The 26949-nt window shown below is 38.9% G+C and overlaps 1 protein-coding gene across 1 annotated transcript; it reads left to right on the top strand.

The window, feature by feature from the left end:
• The first annotated feature begins 5706 nt into the window (after positions 1-5706).
• On the top strand, positions 5707-19777 carry LOC110871358 (ribonuclease 2). Its single transcript, XM_022120165.2, has 7 exons — positions 5707-5925; positions 6031-6065; positions 6145-6218; positions 18563-18668; positions 18748-18839; positions 19385-19549; positions 19685-19777. The coding sequence occupies exons 1-7, from the start codon at positions 5723-5725 to the stop codon at positions 19775-19777; spliced, it is 768 nt and encodes a 255-aa protein (XP_021975857.2). The 5' UTR covers positions 5707-5722.
• Positions 19778-26949: the final 7172 nt, after the last annotated feature.

Below are 26949 nucleotides of genomic sequence, written 5' to 3'. Positions count from 1 at the left end.
CCAAAAATATGTTTGTAAATAGTTTACTTTCTATTACATTCTGCAATTTAAGTTTCTGTATTTCATTTCTGTTTTTAGAAACTTTGTTAAAAATCCAAAAAGATTTTTCATTTCTGCTTTATTTTCCAACAAACCAGAGTAGAAAGTTGATTGTCTGAATCTCAAAGTTGAAGCAGATGCAGGAAGTTTCTGGACCGGAGGATGAGGAGAGCTTATCTAGTTAGAATCTGTTTGTTGAAAAGTCAAAACAAGTTCATTAACTCGAAACTTGTTATTTTCAGAAAATATTTGAAAATTGTTGTTTCTAAATCAGTTTGATTTGTCAAAGATCAACCAAGGTCATTAAGTTGGATAAGGTAGATTAATTGAGTAATCAGGGTCATTAACTTGGACCTGAATACTTGAGTGGATTTCTAAAACTGTTAGATAATGTGATTTATTATTAAAAATCAATAGATTGTAATGTTATATGTTTGAGAAATAGGTTGCGGATATCTAAATCCCCATGGCAACAAAATGACAAAGTTCGAACCAGAAATTCAAAATCCCAGCATTCCGAGAGGGGGAGTCTGTGAAAGGGGGAGTCAGAATTCAACAGTCAAAGGGGCGTTTGAAGATAGAGCTAGGTCAAGATCCTAAACCTGTGAAGAGAGAGTTTACAATGTGAAGACAAAGTTTGGAAAGAGACCAAGACTGAAGACTCGACGCCGAAGACTTCGTCAACATCCAAGGGGGAGTCTGTTGGTGCACTGAATGCCTGTTTACTGCGTCTTAATCGAGTCTTAGGTCTAGATAGGATTGAACAGTGCACGGAAATCAAGAATATGTTTTTAGCATGTGATTCCGCTTGAAAGTGGGCATGTCCACTTCAAGCGAAATCAGATCTTCGTGTAATTCCGCTCGAGTTGATCTTAGGGATTCCGCTCGAAACTACAATCTAGTGATTCCGCTTGAATCACTTGGAGCGAAATCAGGGTTTCGCTTGAACCATTTCGAGCGGAATCGGCTGTCCTATAAATAGGTGATAGATTCAATTCATTTGTAACTTTGGAGCGGAATTAAGAGTCGAGGTGCTACCGGATTTTTGTCAGAAATCATTATAAAAGACTCGAAAATCAGTAATAGAAAAAGATTAAAAGGATACAAGCTGTTTGACTTTGTTTACTTTGTTTCCGCCTCTGTAAATGAAGATGAACTACCTTCACTGACTGTTTAGGGTCACAAACACGATCCAACATGGGTTGTTGAGTATCAAATTTGGTGTAAAGGATCCGGGATTTGAATAATTTTATTTTTTGTCTTCCAATGTATGTGTTTTTACATCGTATTAGATTTGAACATATATAATTTGTTTTTGGATGAAGCCGCGTTTATCGCGGGCATTAGCCTAGTTTAATATATAGTATATAATATAATTGGTTTTTTATAAAATAATGAAATATTGTCATGGATAGTCTATTTGGTATGTTTATTCTATAGGTTTTGTTATAAGTTTGATGAACACAATTGATGTTCATTGTTACTCACAAACAAGTTACACATGTGGTTATTAGTGTTAACAAATATTAAGGTTAATGTGTGTTTGTGTTTTTTTTTTAACTTCTAATCTTCTTGTACGTTTTTTGTTCTAATTCAAATAAGTTGAATAAACCTGAATACTATTCGAATTACAGTAAGTTAATTTTGAGGAAAATTCGAATCAAATTCAAATACTAATTCTATAAGAATGTAAGGGGTGCATGTCTATTTAGATTAGACAAACTTTCTCCCCATCCATCATTCATTTTGTGCCATGTAATTCTCCTCTCCTTCTTGCCTAATGCCCAAAAATGTATGCCTAAAATGAGATTAGGCAAACTAAATTTTTTTTCTTTTTTTAAACTACCTAAGTAATAAATGAAACTTAATTTTAACAAAATAAAATAACATTAAAAAAAGACATTAGATAAAATAAACCATAAAAAATTTAGAAACATGGCCATTCATATTTTTTTGCGATCTCGCATTTTCGAGCTAGTGTGATTTCCAACATCTCTGGTGGAACATTGTCGTGTGGCCTGTTAAACGTTTCTAGATCCTTATCAAATTGAATCGATTTCAACGCCTCTCGATGTTCATCCGCCAACTCCATATATTTTTCCTCTCGTTTCTTTTTAATTTCCACCAACTCTTGTTTCATATATTTGTATTCTTGGAGCTTGTCGGACATACCAACTGACTTTTCGTTCGGCGTTGCGTGTCCTTTATCTTTTTTGTCTTTCTTTTTTTTTCCTTGTTGGTGAGGGGTCTAAGTTTATGTTGAGTATATCACTACCCTCTTAGGTGATGTTTGTTTTTCCTGAAAAGGTCTTCAGAACCTCTTATCTCTGTGCCCCGCAGACCTTTGGGCGCAGACCTTTGGGTCCGAAGACTGTTTGTTTTCTCGAATGCGAGACCTTTGGGTCTAACTTTTATAATCTTTTCTTGAAGTTTCTTGGTTGGAAATTGTTGAGTTTTTTTGCTAGACTGAAAAGGGTTTGGCTAAAGATTGAATTTTTTTTATTGATTGGGTTGTATCTGTGATGAATTACAACACTTGTATGATAATAATCAATTAATTATGCCTTTGTGAAACTGATAATCGGTCACTTACCAATCAGTAATAAGTGAAGTGATAATAAAGAGGAGAAATCACTTTGGATTAAAGCTATATTTGTTTGAGGCTTTTATATACGTGTAGAGTCAGTTAAAAAAAAACGAACAGTCTTCTTGTTGCAGACTGCAGAGGTTTGGTCAACCTCTTCAGCTAGAGATGTTTGCAAATGTGGTCCGCAAACTGCAGACGTTTTTCCTCTGAAAAAACAAACAACACCTTAATAGTTACCCGAATTGGTGGATGACTTTCTTTCTTTGCCTCGAACCACAACTATCCTCACCCACCAATGGCAACAGGGTCCATTTCTCATGCTTTCTAATCACCTCCCACGCCTCAATATGAGGAAATCCACCCACATGTCGTTTTTTGTAATCTTTAAGCGCTTGTTTCATAATATGAGCATCGTCACACCCGCTAGGACGTAAACGATCCTATAATAAAAATATAAATTATATTAATGTAAAAATAACAATATATTTTATGGTAAAAAATAATAAATATGTAAACATTAAATGTTATACCGCTTGATGCCAAAAACCGTTGAATTCGTTCAACTTTGATTGCATATTTTTCCATTTCGGACGGACTTGATGAATGGTCCGTGAGCTTCCTCCAACGGTTGCATTGTAGTGTGAGAGAACATTCTTCCAAAAACTTTCCGCTTTTCGTGCATTTCCTTTTTTCTTGTTAAGAGTACAATGCACGTACATCATCGCTAAAGCCTCTTCTTGCTTCTTCGTCCATCTTTGCGGATCTGCCATATTCCCTTTTCCTTTCCCTTCATGTTCGGCTTCTACTTCACCTTGAACATCTTCCTCTTCGTCGACTTCTTCATCTTCATCTAAGTGTTGTGTATCGGGTACAAATTTATCATCTTCGTTGTCATCGTAGATGGGAAGCACGTGTTCAACATTATCTCTTGGAGATTGAGACGGTGGAGTGCGATAAGCAAACGGTTCAAAAGCGTTTTGGGCTTCTGTAGGATACTTGTATACACCCGGTGTAACCATCGTGGGACCTTGTGGTAATGAAAAAAAATGTGGTGGATAGTTAGGTTGGGGTTAGGTGTTGTAAAAACCCGTTTGCGGAAAAAAATGTGGTGGGATGTTGGGTTGGTACACTCTTGATCCGCCTCGTCTACTTTGCGAGCCACGCCTTCTCGCATTCGAACCCCAACCTGATACTTTTTTCTTGCCCTCGCTCTTGTTTTGGCTATCCATCGTTTGCTTGAGAACTTTTTAAATTGGGTGAGTATTTTTTAAAATTGGGAGAGAATTTTTTAGAATTTGGTGAGAATTTTTTAGAATGGAATGGTATTTATAGTGGTTTTTAGTGGTGTTTTTTTATAAACTAACGGTCACAAAAATAAGCCCCAACGTTATAAAAAACACCCCAAATATCACTTTCCAACGTTCACATCACCCTCCCCCATGCGGCATGTTCTCCCCGATTTGGCAATTTCCCACTCATCAAAGAACCTCAGCGGCAGTGTCACCCCGATTTGAGATTTTTTTTTTCCATTTTCGACCAAACGTCTAATTTGGGGTTTTTTTTTTTTTTTGGATGAAAATGGCAAAAAAACCCAAACCTCAGGGATGATTTTGGAAAAAAAGTTAGACGTTTGGATGAAAATGACAATTTAGCCCAAAAGTGAAGGGCAATATGGTATTAAAAAAAGTTGTTTCGGATGAAACTCGCAAATATGCCCAAACTTCAGGAACGATTTTGGCAATTTACTCTTTGAATAATTTTGGAACATGATTTAAATGAACAGGCATTGTGTCATGGCTTCTTATGCAGAGTTTAAAAATGGTTCTCACCCTAATATCTAACCCATTAGTTGTTGTACATATTGTAATGTAATATAGTTATAAGACTTCTTATTTAACTAAAATTCATTTTCGATGGTTTTAATACTTTAAATATGTGCTTATAGAGTAAATATTTTCAAAATCTTGAATGTTGGTCTCACCCTCTAGAATTTTAATGTTTCAGACACATGTTGGGTCTGAATATTGGTGATGCCCTGGATGCATAAGAAGAGTACATTCTATTGAGTCATCTTTAGATATTCAGTGGTTGTTCTTGATCATACACATATCCTCATATCCTGGTGAATCAATCATTGGAATAAACAAAATTGGATTTTGGATATTCAGTTTAAACTATGAGTTAATGGTTAATGATTATTCATACCGGATTTTTAACTTTCAATTTGATTGCTAAGCGCAATCACTCGCAGCTTGTTGCCTCTTTAACTGCTAAGTGCAATCACTCTATTGTAAACTTTTATTGATATATTTTTAAAAGTTCACATTCACATAAAAGTTGCCCTAGATTTCGCTCACTTGGAAAGTAGGTTTCCCATTTCTCTCGTAATCATTCATGTGAGCGAAATCAAGTACTTGTAAAGCTTTGATGGTTATGCGAGTGATATTCATGTCTTAATTTTCATCATCATACTAAGTAAATCCCACCAATAGCAAAACAAAGGTAGGGTCTGAAAATGTTAAGATGTAGACAACCTTACTTCTATCCCGTAGGAATAGAGAGGCTGCTTCCAGTAAGACCCCGGGCGCGATAGTAGTTTTGCATCAAACTTTGGACATAAGTCACATAACACTCAGCAATCGGGACAAAGACCAATTAGTGCATTTACCCTTTTGTCTTTCAGCTATCAATGCCACCACATGATACATGATTAACCGTTCTCAGCTTTTAATGTTATTTTCACGAAATTAGTAAAATAATGTTAAAATTAGTGCACTTTCATCCCTCCCCCCCTCCCAATCCCCCGTGATGGCTTACATATATATACATTATATGCGCATACCGCAAGCGGACCGTTTCTTAATTTTCAATGGAAGTTAATTTAGTTTAATGTGTCATTGGTTAATTTAAAAGTATGTATTATTATATATCCATCACATAATGAATTATTAAATCCAATATTGCTTGGAATGAACACTTTAATCTATATAAAGAAAAAACAATTATATTTTTTTGTCCACTCTGATCATATGCTGCCTATAAATACCAACTACTACCTCTTCTCCTTCAGCACAAACAGAAAATCAAATAACAACAATGGCTTCATACTCAACCACCATGATCATCCTACCAGTTCTCTTCTCTGGATTGTTGTACGCCAACGGAAGAGCGGTTGATCTCGCGTCGACTCTCACTCAACAAAGCCAGTTTGATTTCTTCACACTGGCTCTCCAGTGGCCTGCAACTTTCTGCTCAACACATGAGAATAAATGTTGTCCTGAAAATGGTTGTTGCGCAGGGTAATTAATAATTAATCAATCTCATGCAGATAGATATATTATTATTTATTTTAACAAAGTTGCATATAATATGATGAAAAACTCATTCTTTCTTATGATTTCCAGAGAAAATTCTCAATCTCCACCAGGATTCACAATCCGTAAGTTTTCTATACAAACATTCCGCACCCTTTTCGCTAATGAACACGTGAGTAACCTCTACATATACCGTGCTTGCAGATGGACTATGGCCTGATTACAAAGATGGATCATGGCCATCATGTTGTGAAGGTGCTGCTTATGATGAAACAAAGGTATCCTAATATTGTGATCAGTGGCGAAGCTTGAGATTTCCTATTGGGGGGTCGAAAACGTATATACCAAAAAATTTCTATAAAACCGGAGGGTCGAAAACGTATATACCCAAAAATTTCTATACGAAAACTATATCATCCATCAATTTGTTATACAATATTTTCGAGTTTTCTTTCATCATCCATCAACCGCTTTTCATAAACTACAAACCTAATAACAAAACTACTATACTACCTTCTGCTGTTCAGGATCAGTAGATCGAGAACCATAGAACACTTTACACACACACACACTATATTATAATTATCCAGTGTCGGTACAATGAAGGCTATCTATAGCCTTGAAATTGACAGTTACTTGACCGCTATTTCAGCGGGCATTTCAACTAAACTATGGACCCATCTGTGACCTTACTAAACCCGGACTAACATTATTTAACCCACATAAAGACTTGTTGGTGCACTTGTGTCTGTACTTTGTCTGTATTCGGTCTGATATAAACGATGTCCTGATTTATGTTGTAAGTTGACCAAGTCAACCATCCTCCGGTTTGACTTGGACAACAGTTAAAAGATGTTCTGATCGAAGGATAGCCTCGAAGGATACACCTAATCCTTCGAGGTGATCGAAAGATATGGTTCGACCATGGTTCGACCATTAGACCTCGAAGGATGATCCTTCGAGGTTCATGCTGATCTTTCGTGTGAACTATGATCGATAGATGATCCTTCGGACCATCTATCAGATCCTTCGATCCAGACTTTATGGGCTGGGTATATATACCCATGCATGTGTTGAGTGTGAGCTAGTTCTGCCATTTTACACACTTAAGAGAGATAAAGCTTGAGAGCATTCTGTCCAGAACTCACACACACACCTTGAGAGTTTACATGTTAGATTTGTAAACATTGTGCTTGTAACCGTAAACCTTTCTACGCATTAATACAAGTGGTGTTAATCGTTGAATCTTGTGTGTTTGTGTTTATACTTGTCTCATCCCGGTTTGCTTGCTAGCTTGGATTCCGCACTCGCTAGTGGGTTAGTATAACAAGGTTTAGGTTTGTTCTCGATCCTCCGAGAGGGACCTACAAGTGGTATCAGAGCATGGCTCTTAACCTTGTTTAAAACCGGGTTTTTACAAGTTTTGGTGTGTTGAAACACTTGGTTTTGCACCTGTTTTTACTTGTTTTCTTGCTTTTTCTTTGAGTAAAAACGTGTCTAAACTAACCGGGAGTGTTTAAAGTCGGTTTGGGTAACATAAAAATCGTGTTTGTGAAACTTTGATTTTTCCGGCCACATTCCGGTTATCATTCCGGTGAACTGGACTTGAGGATATGGTTTGCCTATTTTGGTAAAATTTTTGAAAGTCAAAAAGTTTGGTGAAAAGTTGTTGCAGAACCATCCATTCTGCCGAAAGTTGGTACACCAACCCATCACCTTTTCACCAACCTATCACATCAAAGTCAGTTGTGTCAGAGCTTCTCGAAAGATATCTTTCGACATCGAAAGATCATCCTTCGATATCTTTCGATCAAGGAGGGCTCGAAAGATTTATATCCTTCGACCCATCCTTCGAAGTCTGAAACATATCCTTCGAGAAAGGAATCTTTTCGAAAGATTAGTGTCCGAAAGATTAGGATCCTTCGTATTGGTGAGTCGTTCGAGATCTGTTATTCGAAAGATAAGGATTTGGCTCGAAAGATAAGGATCTTTCAAAGGGAATCTTTCGAGTTCTTGAATCTTTCAAAATCACTGTTCGAGAGTCAACAGTAATCTTTCGAGTACTGTTGATCCTTCGAACAAGGTTATATCTTTCGATTGAGGTTTGTTTATTGTTAACAAGTTTCTGTGATTTCAGATCCTTCGACCAGGATCCTTCGGCTGTGTATCTTTGGATCATTCTTACTTAGCATTTATTTTGCTCATCTATCATGAATCCGAGTTGGTGGGGAAGTCCGGCTCCAGACAGTGGAAAATACATGAATACCAGTCAATCTCCATCATGGGCCGAATCACCAGTATCTACATCCTCACAAACAAATGCCACTCCAGCTGGTCAATGGGCATTTGTTTCAAATCAAACTCCAAGTATTCAAAGTCTTCTACTAAGCGAAAGTGAAACCGGAAGTTTGAACAGGCCTCCAAAGTTGATGCATCTTCATGAATATCCAGGATGGGTTGATCGTTTCCATACATATATTCTTGGTCAAAATACAGAGTTGTGGTTGCGGTTCACTACGGAATTCGATCAAACTATCGAGGTTGCTGCTTCTTCGACAGCTACATTTGCCGATCTTCCTGAGGATCAAAAGAAGACGTATGACTTAGAAAAGAAAGCATACGCTATTCTCACTCAAGCACTGAGCAAGGATATTTATCATCAGTTCGTCAGTTTCAAGACTACGAAGAAGCTGTGGGATGCATTGAAGACAAGAGGAGTAGGTAATGAAGCCACACGTCAACTACGACGAGATCTACTGAAGAAAGAATTCGATGGCTTCACATGTATGGATAAGGAGTCCTTGGGAGATATGACAAGCCGTTTCTATCACCTACTTACTGAGCTGACCAACTTTGAAGTCACAACGACTCCAACAGAGGTGGTAAAGAAGTTTGCCGATGCATTGCCTCCTCAATGGAATAACTTCCTGGAAATCTTGAAGTACAACGGAACGTTGAGAACTACAAATATCAACGATTTCGTGCAGCTTCTGGAGAACAAGGATCAGGAAGAAACGTTGAAGGCAAAGAGAGTTGCAGTGCCACAGAATCCAGAGATGTATTATGGCACCTCCACTACTTCATCTGCAAAAGCCGGTTCACATGCTCCACTTCAAACGGCGTTTGTCACAAGCACGGATATGTATGGCAATCCAGTGCAAGTTCCTGTAAAGCCGCCTCCAACCACAGATCTGTATGGAAATCCAATACAACCACCTCCTCCTCCTCCTGTTCAACAACCACAATATGCATGTTATGGAGGAACATCATCTGCTGCAGGTCAACAATCAAAGTCAAGTACAGTACAGCTCGACACGTCAAGCTTCTCTAAAATCAGTGTAGAAGTAGCTAAGGAACACATGGAGCTGCTTAACACTGTAGTGAGCGCGTACTGTGGGTTGATAGAAGGTCAGATTGGAAACATTAATCTGACACAAGAAGATTACAGGCAGATTGATAAGGAAGAGATGGACTTGATGGACATCAAGTGGGCCTTTGCGAGTGCTGTGAGAAGAGCAAAGGATTGGATGGAAAGTACTGGCAGAACCAGCTTGGAAAGTAAGCGAGACACCAAGTATGGGTTCGATAAGCAAGCTGTTAAGTGCTTCAACTGTGGTGAACGGGGCCACTTCAAAAGGGAGTGCACAAAGCCAGCCCAGCACGGGAATCAAAACCCCTTCAGAAACCAAGGCAATCAGCAGAACAGAAACAATGATCGTACATTGGTGCCTGTCAACAACCAAACCAACCGAGCACTTGCAGTTCAGGTGGATGAAGGTTGTGACTGGTCAATCCAGTTGGGTGGTGATGCTCCTGATGGAACAGCATGTTTTGCTCAGATTGTGAAGGAGCTAGTTCACACCAGTGGTGGAGAATCTTCTGCCAGTGGTGATGAATCGTCTGAAGATGAAGACTCTTCTGGTTATAGCAGGAGTGCTGATGAAGAATCATCCAATTCTGGTGATGATTATGTGGGTGAGACATCGAATGCAGAAATCGATGCAGATATTGATGAACTCTTGGAGGAAGCTGCAGCAGAAACTCAAAGAAGATCTATTTTGGTGGATCAAGCTGCTTATACTTCGTCTTCTCTCCATTCAGCCTTTATGGCAAATGTCGACGGTTCATCAAGTCAGGTATGTGTCGATGAACCCACTGCTGTTAATTGTGATGAATGTGCTAGGTTGCATGCTAGATGTGCTGAAATGGAGAAAAGTATGTTTGAGTTGCAAGGCAAACATGATGCTTTACAAGCTAGTTTGTTTGACTTGCAAGACAAACATACTACTGTGAATGAGAATTTGAGTGACTTGCAAAGTAAGCATGACGCTTTGCAAGAGAAATATGATGTGACATTCATCCACAATCAGAAGTTGACTGTGGATCTCTCTAAATGCACAGAAGCCAACATGTTTTATGAAAACCATGAAAAAGAATTTAAGTCAGTAATTGAAACATTAAAGAAGGATAAAACTGAACTGACAAAAATGGTTTCAAGAAAACAAACTGATATTAATTTGTATATATCTCGCCTTGAGAGTATGCAAAAAGAGATGGCTTGTGTGAAAACCGAAAGTGATGCGATCCAACTCAAGCTAGACAGTTATTTGAGTTCTAGCTATGTGTTAGATCACATCATTGACGTTCAGAAGGAAAAGAGAGATGTCACATGCATAGGCTACAAGAAGTGTCCACCACCAGTGAGACATAATTATGACGCCATGCCTGATGAAGAGGACAGGGTATTCTTTGAACCTTCTGTGCCTCTAGATGTTAAGGAGTTTGCTGCAGGGCTTGGATACCAAAAGGAAGTATCCTCAGATTCAGATGTGTCAGCAGATACATTTGTGAGTGCTGAACAGAATCAAGATCCTCCAGTTGTGATTGAGGATGCTGATTCGTCTGATGATGAATCTGACGATACTGTCCCAGCAAAGTCTGATGCGGTAGCCAAAAATGAGGACATACCTCTTGAGAATCACATTCTATGTGATCCCCCTGTTCAACCCGCTAAGACTGTTGCAACTGAGTCCTCATCTGCAGAAGAGCCGGAGAGTGTGAATTTGCTGTACACTCTAGTTGGTGATGATAAAATTTACTCAGACAAAGATTTTCCCATTAAGAATGTTAATCAATCCTTAATCTGTAAAGTCTTTGAGAATTCGACGAGTAAGTTCTTAGGAAAGGCAGGACCTAAAGTTACAGTTACACAGTGTCCTCCTATTCCAAAGGCTGAAATTCGAAAACAATTTGGCAACAAGAAATTACCAACAGTGCCAACACAGCAAAATCACACCAAACCCAAAGGTAAAGCACCGGCTCAAACTAACAAGAAGCCGAACCAAAAGAAGAAGAAGAATGTTAACTTTGTGAAATCGACGGGAACAGACAAAATTGAAAAAGTTCGAAAATCAATCTAACTTAGATTTTGTCAAGAAAGCTATTGTCGAGAAAAGAAATGAACCAAGCAGTTCAAAGCCTAGTACCTCGGGTTCACAAAGTTCAACATCATCGGCTAGACGATCACATGATTCTTCGGGGTTTGTAGAACGAAGATCATGTTTTGAGTGTGGAACCATTGGGCACATTATTAGAAACTGCCCATATCTTCATAAGCAGAAAGGAAAGGTTTATGATCCCCGTGGCAAAACTGACCGTAAGCCAACTGTTTCCACAAAACAAGATCCCCGCCTTGTAAAAGAAAGGGAAAAGAAACAGAAACGCCAACAGGTCAAAAAGATTGAAAAAGCGATTAAAACCGATGTGGTTCAAAAACAGTCTGTTGTTGTAAAACCAGAAAATTCTAAAACTTCAAATCATCAAGAAGTTAAACTTTTAAAGAAAAATACTGATGAAACAAAACAGAGCTGGAAACCAAAAACGGTTGTTAAATCAGGGGGACCATCACAATTCACCAACCATCAAAGACAAGAAGTTATTGTCATTGATGAAAATGGAAGACCCAAGACCACAATGGCTTGGGTCCCCATCTCCAACTAATTCATTTGAGTTCATGTGCAGGGTGCTTCAGGAGGAACTATCAGTAGTCATTGGATTGTTGATAGTGGGGCATCTAGGCACATGACAGGCGACATGAAGCTTCTCTACGACGTTAAATCTATTAGAGGAGGTTATGTTGCTTTTGCTGGAGATAAGGGTGGATATATAACGGGTGAAGGAATGATATCTAACGGGATTGTCAGCTTTGACAAGATCAATTTTGTGCAACAACTTGATCACAATCTTCTCAGTGTTTCTCAAATTTGTGACAAGAAATTTTCAGTACACTTTGATGCTAATGGATGTTATGTGCTGAAACCCGGTTTCAAAATTCCAAAAGAATGGATTCTCTTGTCGGCTCCAAGGATAAATGATTTGTACGTCCTTGACATGAGCCAGGCTATTACTACGTCTGCACAAGCAACTTGTTTCGTTTCCAAAGCCACAGAAAAGGACACTATCTCTTGGCACAGACGAATGGGTCACATTCACTTACGAAAAATGAATCATTTGGTTTCAAATGAATTGGTGAATGGTGTTCCCCTCAAAAATTTCCATCTTCAAGACATCTGTGTTTCGTGCCAGAAAGGAAAGCAAACAAAGAAGAAGCACCCTACAAAGAAGATCAACACAGTGGCAGTTCCTCTTGAACGCTTGCACATGGATTTGTTCGGTCCTGTCAAGCACAAGAGTATTCGGGGTGATCAATACTGCCTCGTGGTTACTGATGATTATTCAAGATTTTCTTGGGTTGCGTTCATGGCACACAAGAGTGAAACCTTTGGCATCATCAAAAACTTGATCATTCAGATTGAGAATTTGTATAAGTTGAAGGTTAGGCGGATACGTAGCGACAATGGTACTGAATTTAAAAATCATTCCATGACGGAGTTCTGCACTTCAAAGGGTATTCTTCATGAGTTTAGTGCAGCTTATACTCCTCAACAGAATGGTGTCGCTGAACGTAAGAACCGCACATTGATCGAGACTGCTAGGACAATGTTGGTAGAGTCACAGTTGCCCATTCCATTCTGGACTGAAGCTGTGGCCTCTGCATGTTACACATTGAACAGAGTCCTTACAGTCAAAAGACACAACAAGACCTGCTTTGAGCTTCTTCAAAAACGGAAACCAGATTTGTCTTACCTCGAACCGTTTGGAGCTCCATGCACAATCATCGATCCTAATGGAAAGTTTGGGGCAAGAGCAATTGATGGATACTTTCTTGGGTATGCCACCCCTAACTTACGAGTCTGGAATCTAGAGACTAAAAGGGTCGAGGAATGGTCTGAGGTCAGAGTACAAAGGCACACCTTGCCAGTCAAAAATCCAGGTCAACCTTGGATGTTTGAGTACGATGACTTTTTCAATTCGATCAATGTTGAAGCCGTTGAAGAAAATGCTGCGGCTAGGATGTTTTTCGAGAGTGACAATGCAACAGTTTCACCGGTGGTTCGTCCAATTCTTGTTAATCAAGAACCATCTTCTTCGGTGAACAACAATACTCTCAACAATGAGGATTTTCATGATGCAAACGAATTGAACGAATCTTCAGAGGATGATGAATTTCTAGATGCAGATCAGGAAGCTCCTACAACAGCAGTTCATGGCACTTCAGAGGGTACTCCTCCAGTAGATGCTCATCGAACAGCTGAGGCTACTGCATCATCCTCTTCGTCAATTCCGGGTCTTGAATTGGTTGTTGATCTTAATCTCAACAATTTGGGTATAAATGTTCCAGTTCCAGATAATCCAGAAACAAGGATTCATAATACCCATCCTCAACAAAACATCATTGGAAATGTGCAAAGTGGCGTTCAAACAAGAAACATGTTGCGAAACAACAACAATGCAGGCTTGTATGCAGCTATTCGGGAATCCGGGCAACAAAACGACTGGTCCTTTGCGTGTTATGTCTCACAAGAAGAACCAAGAACGTGGAAAGAAGCCTTGAAAGATAACGCTTGGGTAGAAGCAATGCAGGAAGAACTGCAACAATTCCAGAAGCTGGGTGTCTGGAAACTCGTAGAGAAACCTGCTGGATACAAGAAGATTGGTACCCGTTGGGTTTTCAAATGCAAAAAGGATGACCGCGGAGTTGTTATCCGAAACAAAGCGCGTTTAGTCGTTCAAGGTTTTCGTCAGATTGAAGGCATCGACTACAACGAAGTCTATGCACCAGTGGCACGTCTCGAAGCAATTCGAATCTTTCTAGCCTATGCGTCCTTCAAAGGATTCAAGGTTTATCAGATGGACGTGAAAAGTGCATTTTTACATGGTGTGGTTGAAGAAGAGGTGTACGTCGAACAGCCTCCAGGTTTTGAAGATCCTATCCATTCCGATCGGGTTTGGTTGCTCAACAAAGCTCTTTATGGTCTTCATCAAGCACCACGAGCTTGGTATGCAACCTTATCTCACTATCTGCTGGAGAACGGTTTTCGTAGAGGTCTTATCGACTGTACTCTTTTCATCAAGGAACAAGATGGAGATCTTCTTCTGGTACAGGTATACGTTGATGATATTATTTTTGGTTCTACTAATGATGTCTTGTGTAGGGAATTCGAGCGCATTATGCAGGATAAATTCGAGATGAGTGCTATGGGGGAAATGACTTTCTTCTTGGGCCTACAAGTACAACAAACGGAGTCTGGGATATTCATCCATCAGACTAAATATGTTGGTGACATCTTGAGCCGGTTCCAGATGTCTGATGCAACGCCCATTGGTACCCCATTGCCAACTAATCACGGAATTACTCCAGACTTGAAGGGAGAAGCTGTTAGTCCTTCAAACTATCGCGCTATGATCGGATCTCTTATGTACCTCACAGCATCAAGGCCAGACATAATGTACCCAACGTGCCTGCTTGCCAGATATCAAGTTAACCCGAAGGCCTCACATCTTGCTGCTGTTAAAAGGATTTTTCGTTATTTGAAGGCGTACCCTGACACCGGTCTGTGGTACCCTAGGGATAATAACTTTGAATTGGTAGCTTTCAGTGATTCTGATTTTGGCGGATGCAAAATCGACGGTAAATCCACAACGGCTGGATGTCAGTTCTTAGGAAATCGCCTGGTCACATGGCAGTGCAAGAAGCAGACGTGTGTAGCTACATCAACATGCGAAGCTGAATACATTGCTGCCTCAAGTTGTTGCTCCCAAGTTCTTTGGATCCAACAACAAATGCGGGACTACGGTTTTGAATTCCTAACTACTCCTATTTACGTTGATAATTCTGCTGCTTTAGATATCACTAGAAATCCTGTGCAGCATTCAAAGACCAAACACATCGAAATCAAATATCACTTCATACGTGATTGCTTTGAGAAAAGGCTAATCGATGTTGTTAAGGTCCACACCGATGACCAACGTGCCGACTTATTTACCAAAGCTTTTGACAAATCAAGATTTGACTTTTTATTATTGGTAAACGGCATTAAGGTCAAGCAAGAGTAAAACCAACATCGGAAAATCATTTTTGTAAATATCTTTGTGTGTTTTTAAATTTATCTTAGTTTATTGATTTTAGGGGGAGTAAATCCAAAAATCAGAAAATCCAAAAACATCGAAAAATTCAAAAACACAAAAACAATAGAAAATCAAAAATGAGTTTCCTGGCGAGCAAAAGAGAAAATGATAGTACATCAGTGGTCTATCCAAATCTTTTTAAACCTTAAATGAAAAACGATAAGCAGCTTTATATAAGATGTATCGGTAGGCTCACAATCATTTTAAAGTGTGCAGGGTGATATAAATCTTAATCGACTGAAGACCAGGTGGGAACCATTCATTGGCATATGGTCTTAGTACCGAAATTTCGTTTGATAGATTGCCGAGGTTCTGAGATATTCGGTCTTTATGCTGCTTATCATCTGGGTATCATGGTTGCTTCTATAAATAGACCAAGTCTAAGATCTTCCATGATACTATACATACGTGTACATATTACATACTGCATTCGACCTCAATAAGTGATAAACAATCACATGTCCAAAACAAATAAGTGATAAAATATCACATTTATCCGGGTGTCAAGTTCGTCTCTCTGCTGTACGGAAGTACTGACCTGTTCACGGACTTGCACCTGTGCCCTCATGCATACGAAAATCAAGTTCCTCATCAATAAGTGATTATATCACATAGGACTTGTTTTCAAATCAAAAATAAGTGAGTATCTCACAATTTATACGGTCAAACAGATGATAATCGGTATACTCACCGGTAAGATGAACCCTCGTGCATACCTTGATACGGGAATGTGTCGTGATGTGGATGAACACCGGTCGGTAAGTATAAATCACACATTAACGTATCCTCTAAACATGATTACATCTGATAAGTTGAGCTTAAGTGGACAACAATACCGATAATTGTTATAGGATGCTTATCTTAATGTTAACTAATTGAACAACAAGAGTGTTTTGGCATGACCGTACACTGATATGATTCTCTTACCCTCGAAACTCACAAAAAGAATGTTTGTATATATTTATTTAATTACTGCTTAACTTTTATTGTGTTTCTTTTAAACAGTTTCGTCGTTTGGTGCATATCAGCACGACATTAGCGGTGATGTCGTTTGATAACACTCAAAGGATTTTAAATTGTTGTCTTTTAATTTTATAAAAGCCAAAAAGATTTTATTTCTGCTTTATTTTTGATCGTACGATGATGGAGCTCAAGTCTTCGTTACCTGAAACCTGACTGAAAACCGAACTGACTAAATCTTCATAAACGGTCAAAAATTTGCATGTTTGGAAGTTAAAAACTAAAATTGACAAATTTAAACTTTCAAACTGTCGGACGGTGTTTGATAGTGACATGGTCATTCGTGTGTCATGTGTTTATGTTAACTATATTCCAAGCAGTTGTTCTCATTACGCGTTTAGATTTCTTGCATGTGCAGATTCTAAAGGCTAGGAGAACATGGTCGATGACAAGCTTTGGAATGAAGACACGACGAGAAGGCGCTCAACTGATGAAGATGATCGAGTTGCCGCTGGCCATCATCAACACCACAAGGATCTCACTTCATAAAGTTAAAGTATTTCACGAGCATAACTCAAGGGGGAGCTTATGTTAAGGGGGAGTTTGTCAACACACTTCCTACATGATACGGGTAGTTTGTTGATACACTTTCTACTTTCAAGACGTGAAGACTTTGAAGATCCTCCGACATTGAAGACATGATAGGACATCAGAGTCTTGAAGACTTGAAGACCAAAGACCGTCGAAGTTCAAGACGAGTCTACACTTTTAGAAGAACAAGACAAAGCTTAGAGATCAAAGACAAAGCTACAGCCAAGGGGGAGTTTGTTGGTGCACTTGTGTCTGTACTTTGTCTGTATTCGGTCTGATATAAACGATGTCCTGATTTATGTTGTAAGTTGACCAAGTCAACCATCCTCCGGTTTGACTTGGACAACAGTTAAAAGATGTTCTGATCGAAGGATAGCCTCGAAGGATACACCTAATCCTTCGAGGTGATCGAAAGATATGGTTCGACCATGGTTCGACCATTAGACCTCGAAGGATGATCCTTCGAGGTTCATGCTGATCTTTCGTGTGAACTATGATCGATAGATGATCCTTCGGACCATCTATCAGATCCTTCGATCCAGACTTTATGGGCTGGGTATATATACCCATGCATGTGTTGAGTGTGAGCTAGTTCTGCCATTTTACACACTTAAGAGAGATAAAGCTTGAGAGCATTCTGTCCAGAACTCACACACACACCTTGAGAGTTTACATGTTAGATTTGTAAACATTGTGCTTGTAACCGTAAACCTTTCTACGCATTAATACAAGTGGTGTTAATCGTTGAATCTTGTGTGTTTGTGTTTATACTTGTCTCATCCCGGTTTGCTTGCTAGCTTGGATTCCGCACTCGCTAGTGGGTTAGTATAACAAGGTTTAGGTTTGTTCTCGATCCTCCGAGAGGGACCTACAAGACTCAAGTATACAAAAGTTAAACTTTGTAATCAGAGTTCTATTGGATTGTAATTATATAATTAATTAGGATTACATGAGGTGGGTGTTTATATTGTACACCATATTACACATCTAGTCGAAATACTATAATACTTTGTCTAATAACAAACATATAAAGTAGGCTCAGACTATTGGCACAGTTCCAGCACCTATTCACACACTTAGGGTTTTAATACGCTGCATATAGAGCTATATGCAACTTATATGTTGCATAAAATTCAGAGCCTGCCCAGCAATCATAGGCACAGACAATTAGGGTTTATATATGCTGCGTATAGAGCTATACGCAACGTATATAACCCATCAGAATTTTTTTTTTTTTTGGTTATTTTGATGTATTTGTGGTGTAAATTCTCACCAGATTCCAACATTAAATCGCTTAAAATATATAACCGTTAATGTTATACCATTAATATTATATACCGTTAAATTTTTTTGAAAAACGTATATACGGTTCGAATATATTATATTGTTATCGTTTAAATTACTTGCAAACCAACACCTTCAACTAATATATACTAACTGCTATTTTATAAGTATCATATATACAATTATTTATATTAACAGCTGCATTAGAAGTTATCTATAAAATTATCTGAGTATGCATTATTGTTGTTCCAATATGTAGATTGCACCATTGCTTGATGCTATGCACAAGTATTGGCCGATACTAAGTTGCAACGACATATCATCATGCAATAACAAAACGAACTCGTTTTGGGCCGATCAGTGGGGTAATCATTCATTTTATAAGAATCTTTGCTTTCTGGTTTGTTCTTTTAAATGCTTTAATTGGCTTCATTTTATTTGCAGAGCAACATGGTACATGCTCCACCTCAGTAACAGGAGACCAATATGGGTATTTCCTAACAGCCCTTGAATTGTATTTGAAGTATAATGTCACGGTAAGGTGTTTTTTTTTTTTTTTATATATATATATATTTTGTGAATTTTAACTGCTTCTCTGGCTAGATTATAATATGATAAGTCATCCAAAAATCAGCCCATCATTTCTTTTCACATGTCTATAATTAAATCCTAGGAGTATGATCAAATACAAACCACATTTCGCATACAAACTAAGAACCATTTAAAAAGTGTCGCATGGCATCCAACCAATTATAGATATATGATAAAATAATATTCTAAATAATATCAGTTATATTATATTGAATTCCCTGTAAATATGCTAACAAGCAATTAGTTCTTTATTTGGATCTTCGTTTTTGCTTTCAATGTGCTGATTAAGAAAGTGCAGATATCATTCAAATATGTGCTAAAATAAATTATCTTGATTAATTTTCATGTCCTAATATAACTCAAAAGTGGCTACTTTTATGTATATATTGTTTTGGTATGTGCTAATTTAACTTTTTTTAAGTGTTAGGATCTATTCTTACGGTTTGTACCGAAACCACGCCCTTAAATCCTATGTTTCTCCTGTTTTCAGGAAGTTCTTTTACAAGCAAAAGTTAAACCTTCAAATTCAAACACATACCCATCAGCTGTTCTCATTTCTGCTATTGAATATGCTTTCCATGCAAAGCCTCAATTGGTCTGCAAAGACGGTGATGTAATCAAAGAAGTTCGTTTGTGTTTTACCAAGGACCTCCAGGTTTGTCACTAACCTTTTTTTTTTTTTTTGTGATAGATCTTTATAATAAACCTATAATCTGTAGACTATTATACATTATTTTTATGTATTACTACAATGACTTCTAATTATGGTGTCTTACTGTTGATCTTGCAGCCTCGAGAGTGTGTCGAACCTAGTTGGTGTCCTGCTAATGTCCGCTTACTAAAATTCGCATTCTTGGGTAAGCTTAGTCTCAAGTACTCGTAACAGCTTTTCGTCAACAACATATATGTGAACAAATATTTAAAATATTTAAAGGCATCACATAAAAAAGATTGCTACCCTAAGGGTGGCAAAACGGATGGGTCACACGGGTTAGATAATATGTCAAACCGGGTAACATTTTGGTACGGGTAAGTAGTGAGTCGAGGCAGGTCGGACAGGGTTGACTAGAAACACTTCTAATAGATAATTTCCGTGTTAAATATGATTATATATAGAAGTTGTATAAGGATTATATGGTTAATAATATTAGTTTGGAATGCATATTGTTATTATCATATGGTTTTTTTACTAATCACCACCTTTTGCTTTCCATTTGTAGAAGGCGCCACCAAGACTGAGGATTGGTTGCTTTCTGCTGTGAAAAGTGTTGTCTAATGAATGCATTACAAAACCATAAATAAGTAATGGAGGCAGTGTACCTCAATTGATGTACCTTTGTGTTCGTGCTCTTTTTATGTTTGTAGAATGGCATGTCAGCATTTTCTTTGAATAATAAGTCAAGGAGATAGTGACAGTAGTCACACCGTACCTCCATTGATCTACCTTTGCATCTGTTGCTGTTCTATTTTTCTAGTTATATAATATTGTTGGTGCACTTGTGTCTGTACTTTGTCTGTATTCGGTCTGTATGTAAACGATGTCCAAAGTTAGTCTGTAAGTTGACCAAGTCAACTATCCTCCTAGTTTGACTTGTCCAACAGTTAACATATATTTGATATGTGTGTCGATGTCGAAGGATAGACTCGAAGGATTCTGTTGATCCTTCGAGGTGATCGAAAGATAGGCTTCGAACAATAGACCTCGAAAGGTGATCTTTCGAGGTCCTTGCTAATCCTTCGAAAGCTTTCTATCCGAAAGATGATCCTTCGGACCATCTATCGGATCCTTCGACCAGGCATCATGAGCTGGGTATATATATACCCATGCAGTGTAGTGTGAAAGGCAGATGCACACAGACAAGAGATAGAGAGCTTGAGAGCATTCTGCTGGAAACACACACACACACTTGAGAGTTTACATCTTTGGTTTTGTAAACATTGTGCTTGTAACCGGAACCTTCATACGTATTAATACAGTGGTGTTAATCGGTGAAATCTTGTGTGCTTGTTTCTCTACTTGCTTCATCCCGGTTTGCCTACTAGCTTGGATTCCGCACTTGCTAGTAGGTTAGTATAACAAGGTTTAGGTTCGTTATCCTCCGCGAAAAGGGACCTACAAGTGGTATCAGAGCCTCGCTCTTTACCTTGTTTAAAACCGGTTTGTTCGAGTTCTTTGGTGTGTTTGGACACTTGGTTTAGCACTCGTTTTTGGTAGTTTCCTTGCATTTTGAAACTGAAAAACGGATACTAAACCTATCGGGAGTGTTCGGGGTCGGTTTGGGTAACATAAAAATCGTTTTTGTGAAACTTTGATTTTCCGGCCATTTTTCCGGTGGTATCTCCGGTGACTGTTGTGGATTAGGTGTTTGCCATTTTGGGTAAACTTTTTGAAAGTCAAATAGTTGGTAGAAAAGTTGGTAGCAGAACATCCTTTCTGCCGAAAGTTGGTACACCAACCTGTCACTTTTCTCACCAACCCATCAGTACTTTCGGCAGTGTGTCAGATCGTCGAAAGATAACTTTCGAGCTCGAAGGATCATCCTTCGATCAAGGAGATTCGAAAGATAACCATCATTCGAACATCTTTCGAAGTCCGTGTGTTATCCTTCGAGTCAAGGAATCTTTTCGATAGATACATCCTTCGAGTTACTGTTCACTACGAAAGATAAGGATCCTTCGTGTTGGGTGAATCTTTCAAGGTTATCTTTCGAGGTTATTGTTCGAGCCATCAACAGTGATCCTTCGAACACTGTTGATTCTTCGAACAAGTGTCATCTTTCGAGACCTGTGTTCGAAACATAAGGAGAATCTTTCGAAATTATCTTTCGAAAGATAAGGATCCTTCGTATAAATCAATCTTTCGAAGTCATCCTTCGAAGTTTTTGTTCGAAACTCAACAAGGATCTTTCGAACCCTGTTGATCATTCGAACAAGTATTGATCTTTCGAACAGGTTGCATCTTTCAATTCATATCTGTTTTTGCACTTAACAGTTTGTGGTGTGTAGGTTTGATACTTATATTTGATCAAAATGAGCTGTACAAGTCCATGGGATTGGAGTTTGGACTCACGAAACAATCAAGAGTTAGTGACTGCTGCAGATTGGGCAAAAAGCATGGTTCCACAGCCATCAATCAGTCCAAGTCAATGGGCTTTGGTATCCAATCAAAGTCAAAGTCTTCAGAACCTTCTGATTAGTGAGAGTGAAACTGGCAGCAACAACCGTCCACCTAAGTTGAATCATATGAACGATTTTCCATCATGGAAAAACCGTTTTCACACATATGTTCAAGGGCAAAGCACTGATCTTTGGACGTGTTTCATCAATGCGTTCAATACTAATCTAGAGACTGCTGCGTCAACTTCAGAGGGTTATGCAAATATGCTTGAAAATGACAAGAAGGCTTATGAATTGGAGAAAAAGGCCTTTGCCACACTTACTCAAGCACTCAACAAAGACATCTACCATCAGTTCTCTTATTGCAAGACCACGAAAGCATTGTGGGATGCCTTAGTTGCTAGAGGAGAAGGCAATGCAGCTGCTCGAAAATCTCGGCATGATTTGTTGAAGAAAGAGTTTGAATCCTTTCAGTTTTTGGAAAACGAGACTCTGAACGATATGATCACACGTTTCTATCATTTGATTAGTGAGATGTGTGCTTATGGAGTTGTCGCTACTCAACAAGAAATGGTGAGTAGATTTGCTGACGCCTTACCTCCAAAGTGGAGTTCCTTCATTGAACTGTTGAAGCACACTGGAACTCTAGATCAAGTCAACATCTATGAGTTCATTCAAAAGCTGGAACATAAGAATGATGAAGAGATTAGGAAAGCAAGGCGTGCTCCAGCTCCTCAGAATACGGAAATGTATCTTCCAGGATTCGATGTTTTGGCAAGATCTGCTGCAGCTCAGCAACAGCAACCTAAGCTGCAGACTGCATTTGTGTCCAATACAAGTTCAAGTTCCTTTCCGTTTCCTCAGTCAACAGCTGCTCCACCACAACCTCAATTCGATCCGAGGTCTTACATTCCTGTTCCAACACAGCCACAACCACAACCTCAACAACAACAACAGCAAGCTCACTATACAAGCAATCCTCAACCTCAACCTCAAAGTCATCACACAATCCGAGTCGACAACTCAAATCTTTCACACCTTAGTATTGAAGTTGCTAAGGAACATATGGAGATTATCAACACCATGGTCAGTGCTTACTTTGGTTTGGTAGCAGGTCAGCTTGGAAACATCAACATGACCAATGAAGATTATGATCAGATCGACAAGGAAGAAATGGAGTTGATGGATATTAAATGGGCTTTTGCTAGTGCGGTTAGAAGGGCGAAAGATTTCATGGCACGAACTGGAAGAACTTCGTTGGAAGGAAAGAAAAACACGAAGTATGGGTTTGATATTAATGCCGTCACGTGCTTTAATTGTGGCGAGAAAGGACACTTTAAACGTGAGTGCACTCGACCAACAAAACACGGCAATCACAACCCTTTTAGAAACCAGACGAGTGGTAATGCCCAACAAGAAAACCGTGAGAGGAGGATGGTGGCAGTGAATAACAATCAGGGACAGCCTGGAGCTACCAATCACAATCGGGCTTTGGTTGTTCAAGCTGATGAAGGATGTGACTGGTCAGTGCAGTTTGGTGAAGGTGATCAAGGAAGTGGAACTGCATTGTATGCTAAGGTCATCGAGCAGGTTCATAAAGAAGAATCTTCTGGGAGCGATGACAGTTCTGGTTATTCTGGCAGTTCGGATGAAGAAGGCTCTGTTTCTGGGGATAATCACTCAGAGCCTGATGTGAATGAAGAAGGAGATGATGATATTCAGGAGCTACTGAATGAAGCTGATGAGCTTAAATGTCAGAAATCAATTCTGATTAGGAAGGCTGCTACTGCATCAAAGGAAATGGAAAAGCTATTCTCTGAAGATGGAGCTTTTTCTTTTCAAACTGCCTTTATGGCAAACGGCTCAGCCTCTACTAGTCAGGTAACTTCTGAACCCCCTGCTCCTAGTATTTGTAAATCATGTGCAGAGATGAAGCTTGAATCAGAAAAGCTTCATAGCCATAATCAGAGTTTGGTTATTGAACTATCGAAATGCAAAGAGGCGAATATGGCTTTAACTCGGAACGAAAAAGATTTTAAGGAAGTAATTGAAACTTTAAAGAAAAATGTTTCCGAAGTTAATAAAGTAGTTTACCACAAGCAAGTAAGTATAAATGAATATATTAACACTGTGGAAGAAACTAAGAAGCAACTAGCCATTGCCAAATCTGAGCATGATGCGATCAAACAGAAGTTGGATAGTTATTCTAACTCCCGATTTGTGCTTGATCACATCATCGATGTTCAACAATTGAAAGGGAATCAGAAAGGCATAGGGTACAAGAAATGTCCGCCCCCTGTTATGAACAATTATACCAAGATGCCTGATGAGGAGGAAATGCCTCGGTATGAACCCAGTGTGCCTCTTGATTTTGAGGAATTTACTACTGGCCTAGGGTTCAAACCGGACAGTTCATCTAACACATCCGAAAAGCAACAAGAAGCATCAACATCCATGGATCAAAGTTCTCCAATCATTGAGGACTGTGAGACATCGGATGATGAACCAGAAGTGGATGTGAGTGAACAGGATAACTCACTTAACAAGATGAAAGGAGTTGTCATTCCCATTGAGAATCACATCCTGTGTGATCCTGACACTCCTGCCGTTTCATCAGTCGAGAAACAAGTGATAGATCCTGTCAAGGTTGAAAAGAAGGCGGTGTCTACTGTTAAAAGCAGTAATGTGTTGTATACCTTGGTTGGAGATAGTAAAATCTATTCAGATCACGTTTTTCCAATTAAAAATGTAAATAATCTTTGATTGATAAAGTCTTTGAAGACAATACAAACAAATTTTTGGGAAAAACACTTCCGGGAATTGTGGTAACACAATGTGATCCAATTCCTAAGGCTGAGATTAGGAAACAATTTGGTAATCAAAAATCTCCAACCACTCAACAACCGACTGCTTCTAAGGGTAAACAACAACAACGAGCTCCAAAGCCAAAGGCTAAGGTTGAATCAAAAGGAGCTCGTTACGTGAAGAAAGGAAAAGATGTTAAGTTTGTAGCATCAAAAGGTACAGATAAAATTGAGACTTTTGAAAACAAATCAAACACTGATTTTGTACAACAAGTCAAGATTTTGAAACGTAACAGTGATAACAATTACACCCAACACACAAATGGGTGTGATGAAAGAGCAAGTACCTCAGGTTCTACAGGCTCAACATCTGGTAGTCGATCAAGTTCTCCTAAGTCTGTTGAAAGGAGAACTTGTTTCAAATGTGGAGAAATTGGGCACATTATCAGAAATTGCCCAAATGCTCCAAAGAAGAAATTTGTTGAGAAAACTCCACCTGAAACAGTTCACCCTCAACGTCGGTCAGTTTCACCTAAACAAGATAAACGAACTGTAAAAGAACAAGAAACTAAACAACGACGTAAGAACATAAAAACTGTTGAAAAAGCTTTAAAATCTGAAATTAAAACAGTACAAAAGGAACCAAGTGTGTCACAACCTGTAAAACCAGAATCTTCAAAAACTGGTAGGCACAGACAAACTTGGTTACCTAAGTCGGGTGACAATTCAGGGGGAGCAGTTGTTCTTGAAAACCTTCAAGAGATAGAGCTTACGTATCGTGATGCCAAGGGACGACCCAAGACCACTAAGGCTTGGGTCCCCATTCTCAACTGATGTGTTTATTTGACATGTGCAGGATGTTCTAGGAGGAACTATTAATAGTCATTGGATTGTTGATAGTGGAGCATCCAGGCACATGACTGGCGACTTACGGCTCCTGTATGACGTGAGAAATATCAGAGGAGGGTATGTTGCTTTTGCGGGTGATAAAGGCGGGTACATCACTGGAGAAGGAAGTATCTCCAATGGTATCGTGTGCTTTGATAAGATCAATTATGTGAAGCAAATTGATCACAATCTTCTGAGTGTGTCGCAAATCTGCGATAAAAAGTTCTCAGTGATTTTTGATGACGCTGGCTGTTATGTGCTGAAGCCTGGATTCAAAATTCCACAAGAATGGGTTCTCTTATCGGCTCCGAGAGTTAATGATCTTTATATTCTCGACATGAGCCAGGCGATTACAACATCTGCACAAGTTACTTGTTTTGTCTCAAAAGCCACAGAAAAGGAGTCTATATCTTGGCACAGGAGAATGGGACACATTCACTTGAGAAAAATGAACCATTTGGTGAAAAATAATCTTGTGAATGGTGTGCCTGTGAGAAGTTTTCATTTGCAAGATATCTGTGTCTCGTGCCAAAAGGGGAAGCAAACAAAGAAGTCTCACCCTTTGAAGAAAATCAACACTGTCAGCATGCCTCTCGAACGTCTTCATATGGACCTTTTTGGACCTATGAAGCACAAGACAACGTTTGGTGATGCTTATTGTTTAGTAGTTACTGATGACTACTCTAGATTTTCTTGGGTATCTTTTATGGCACACAAAAGTGAAACTCCTGGCATCCTCAAGGATCTTCTTACAATGTTGGAGAATCTCTATACGTTGAAAGTGAAAAGGATCCGAAGCGACAATGGAACTGAATTCAAGAATCAAGTTTTGGATGAGTTTTGTACTTCTAAAGGCATTCTTCATGAGTACAGTTCTCGTTATACTCCACAACAAAATGGTGTCGCTGAGAGGAAGAATCGAACTATTATTGAAACTGCAAGAACAATGTTAGTAGAGTCGGAACTCCCTATTCAATTCTGGGGGGAGGCTGTATCGGCTGCATGCTACACGTTGAACAGAGTTCTTACAGTTAAGAGACATGGCAAGACTTGCTTCGAACTCCTTCAGAAAAGGAAACCGGATCTTTCTTACCTTGAACCGTTTGGTGCTCCTTGTACTATGATTGAGCCGGATGGAAAGTTTGGTGCACGAGCTATCGAGGGTTTCTTCCTTGGATATGCTACTCCGAATTTTCGTGTTTGGAATCTAACTACCAAAAAGATTGAGCTATGGAGCGAAGTTAGG

The sequence above is a fragment of the Helianthus annuus genome, chromosome 8 (genome assembly GCF_002127325.2).
Source record: "Helianthus annuus cultivar XRQ/B chromosome 8, HanXRQr2.0-SUNRISE, whole genome shotgun sequence".
Classification (NCBI taxonomy): domain Eukaryota; kingdom Viridiplantae; phylum Streptophyta; class Magnoliopsida; order Asterales; family Asteraceae; genus Helianthus; species Helianthus annuus.
Note: the sequence above shows the minus strand (reverse complement) of the source record. Positions and strands in the feature narration are given on the sequence as shown.

Excerpts from the sequence above, each read along its gene's own strand:
- LOC110871358 (XM_022120165.2), top strand. The coding sequence starts at position 5,723 with ATGGCTTCATACTCAACCACCATGATCATCCTACCAGTTCTCTTCTCT. Across the intron at positions 6,219-18,562 it reads CTGCTTATGATGAAACAAAG|ATTGCACCATTGCTTGATGC; the intron begins GTATCCTAATAT and ends TCCAATATGTAG. Across the intron at positions 19,550-19,684 it reads GTTTTACCAAGGACCTCCAG|CCTCGAGAGTGTGTCGAACC; the intron begins GTTTGTCACTAA and ends TTGATCTTGCAG.